The sequence below is a fragment of the Populus alba genome, chromosome 4 (genome assembly GCF_005239225.2).
Source record: "Populus alba chromosome 4, ASM523922v2, whole genome shotgun sequence".
NCBI classification, from domain to species: Eukaryota; Viridiplantae; Streptophyta; class Magnoliopsida; order Malpighiales; family Salicaceae; genus Populus; species Populus alba.
Genome location: NC_133287.1, coordinates 11,253,152 through 11,256,508, shown reverse-complemented (window position 1 = coordinate 11,256,508; position 3,357 = coordinate 11,253,152). Strand labels below are relative to the sequence as shown.

The 3,357-nt window shown below is 37.5% G+C and overlaps 1 protein-coding gene across 1 annotated transcript; it reads left to right on the top strand.

Annotated features, from left to right (window-relative positions):
* The first annotated feature begins 240 nt into the window (after positions 1–240).
* Positions 241–1,914, top strand: LOC118055077 (UDP-glycosyltransferase 83A1-like). Its single transcript, XM_035066874.2, has one exon. The coding sequence runs from the start codon at positions 241–243 to the stop codon at positions 1,144–1,146; it is 906 nt and encodes a 301-aa protein (XP_034922765.1). The 3' UTR covers positions 1,147–1,914.
* The last annotated feature ends 1,443 nt before the right edge of the window (positions 1,915–3,357 follow it).

Genomic DNA, 3,357 nt, shown 5'->3' with positions numbered 1-3,357 from the left:
ACTATGAATATTATATGAACTCTTATATTAAGACAATCGAATTATATTATAAAGTTAGTTTTGTTGTTACTGCTGCGTTGAACAACTCTGATTGAGTTTTGAAGGATAAGTTTGTATGTAAGTTTGGGTTCGCATAGGTACGGAACCTTGGAGGGGAACCTTGTCTATGTGCCGGTCATGGATCCGGGAATCGGGTCGTGACATTACCTGTATGGACGAGAAAAGCATGCAATTGGCATCATGATTGAGTTTTTCTTCGCAGGAACCCCCGTGAAAATGCAGACAATTATGCTCTCCCCGACCATGCCCGCAATAAACACAGCACAGCTCGTATGGGCTTGTCTTGGCAACATGAATTCCCATAAATTATTTTTTGCACTAATGGTTAAGAACAACCAATCCATGAAGCTAACAGAATGGCTGCTATGCAACTCAGCTTATGAACTTGAGCTTGGAGCATTCAACTTGTCTCCACACATCATTCCAATAGGACCACTTGTAGCTAGCAACAGACTTGGAGATTCAGTAGGAAGCTTCTGGCAAGAGGACTCAACATGTTTGGAATGGCTAGATAAGCAGCCACCACAATCAGTCATCTATCTTGCTTTTGGAAGTTCAACTGTTCTAAGCCCTACTCAGTTCCAAGAATTGGCTCTGGGATTGGATCTCACTAATAGACCATTCTTGTGGGTTTCAAGGCCAGATATAACCAATGGAACACCTGATGCTTTTTTACAAGAATTTGAAGACAGAGTGAGCCCTCAGGGTAAGATAGTGACTTGGGCACCGCAACAAAATGTGCTGGCACACCCTTCTGTTGCTTGTTTTGTGAGTCACTGTGGATGGAACTCTGTCATTGAAGGTGTATGCAGTGGAGTACCTTTCCTTTGCTGGCCTTACTTTGCTGACCAGTTCTTTAATCAAAGCTACATTTGCGATATTTGGAAGGTTGGATTGGGATTTAACAAGGATGAACATGGGATAATAACAAGAGGAGAAATCAAGAACAAGGTGGAGCAACTGTTGAGTAATGAAGAGTTTAAAGCAACATCATTGGAACTCAAGGAAACTGTCATGAATAGTATCAAAGAAGGTGGTAGTTCTTATCAAAATTTCAAGAGATTTATTGAATGGATCAAGGCGTAGGTGGTTTATTTTACAGCCATTACAACATGTCTTTGAGGTAGAGATTAATTCGCGTGTTTGCCTCTGTTGTCTGGCATCTTGCTTTTGTAACGTGTAGCCTGGCATTATCAAGTACTTGCTCTCTTTCTTTGTTTAGAATCTTTAGATGATTTCTTCAAAATTACAATAGCATACACCATCATCAGATCAAGTTATTCAGAGATAAAATTAGCCAATTTTTGAAGAGTTTTTATTTCAAACTCTTTTCTCTATATACAACTTCCTCTAAAATTCACCATACCAAAAATGCAATGATAATGAACTTTCTTTGAATAAAGAAATTGGAAAGCATATCCAGGTACTTATCCTATGCCCAATCAGTGAAAACTGCCTTCCCAACTTCCTCTAGTATTTTCCAAGAATCAACCAGTACCAGTTGGAATATAAAAAAGTACTGGCCTGCAGGCACCATTAATTAAATCCTTGCAGTAATTGATTCATACTAGAGAAAATCCTATAGATAAGAAACTTTGTGTTTGTCCCAAGAAAAACGTTGGTCGTACCTCGAATTACAGGGGACTAATGATGGAAAAGGCTACTTCATGTAGCCAACCTCAGGAAATATTCTTTTCCAGCAATATTTTAACTGGCAGTAAAATTTGCAGGAGCTGTGGAAATCACTTTTGGCTCATCCACAGACAGCAAAGCATGCAGGTTCATGAACGTAGCCTAGAGAATCTCACAATCCTCACCGGTCTTGATTTCTTCTCTAAAGAAAGACCTGTCTTTTGAACATTGTAAGGGGTGCAGATAAGCCCACAGCTATTGCAAAAAGCACTTAAAGTCCCATTCTTTTTACTGCATTGTGCTTGTGCTTTAGACGACTTCTTGGACTTGGAATTTCGATACTCGCTCGTCTTCGTGAACAATGAAATGAACTTTAAGTTTACAAACAGAAAGTATATTTGAAAATCTTAGTAGAATGAGTAATCCACATGTTCTAGTTATACCTTAGCCAGCACAAGTCCATGCAATTCCTCTAATGGAGCTTGGCTAATTATGGGTTCAAAATCACATCTGCGAACACAGAGGCCATTCAGGAGCGTATCGCGAATGCATCAGCAAAGTGTAGCAAGTCCGGAAAATACCCAGAGGAGCTTTAGTGGTGGACATGGCTGGTAGCCAAGATCCAGTAATGGCGTGTACAGATTAGTGAGAATCTGCTAATTCATCATTTTCTCATCATCCCCTTTGTCTATTCTGTGAGAGACTATACAGCAAGAGTGCTAATATTATGTAAACGAAATCAAAAAGCTCGACAAAACCACTATTTTCAAAGTAAAAATTGGAAATGGTGATTATATTTCTATCAAAGGCAAAAAAATTGTTGCTATAGGAGCCTTTTAGGTTTGAATACATTTAAGATGTTTTATATATGCTTGACAGTGATCAGGATTTGCTAAGTGTTGAACAACTTATGGAGAAAAGTTGCAAAGTCAAATTTGAAAACAAATGATGCTTGATAAAAAAAACAACAAAGGCAACAACTAATTCAATGTGAAAATGAGAGCAAAAGGTTTTGCTCTAATCCTTATAGAGGAGGAGCAGATTGCTTTTGCCAAAATACAAGCAATGAAGAATTGTGTCATAGAAAGCTTGTGCATTTTCATCATGTTGGACTGATGTACATGCATAGATATAATCTTGTGAGAGATGTTTCAAAGTTGAAGAATAGATTAACAAATTACGAAGCTTGTCAATTTAAAAAGTAAACTAGAAAACCTTTTCCTCAAAGTGCTTGGAGAGCAACACATAAACTTCAACTGTTGCACACAGATGTTGGAGGTCCTTAAAGAACAACTTCACTAAATGGTACTAGATACTAAACAATCTTTATAAATGATTATTCTAGATTTTGTTATATTTATTTTCTTAAATTAAAATATGAGGTTGCTAATGTATTCTAGAAGTATTAAACAACTGTAGGATACAGAATATAAGGCCTGACAATGAGAAAAAAAAATATATACTAGTGGAAGATTTCAACAATTCTGTGATGAATCTGGCATTGCAGACCAACTTGCAACACTATACACACCACAATAGAACGGTGTTAGTGAACGAAAAAACAAGAGCATCATGGAGATGACTAGATGCATTTTGTATGAAAGGGAGATGCCAAGGAAACTATGGGCTAAGGCAGCAAACACAACAATATATTTGTTAAACAAG

Coding starts and splice junctions, on each gene's coding strand:
- LOC118055077 (XM_035066874.2), top strand. CDS start 241: ATGATTGAGTTTTTCTTCGCAGGAACCCCCGTGAAAATGCAGACAATT.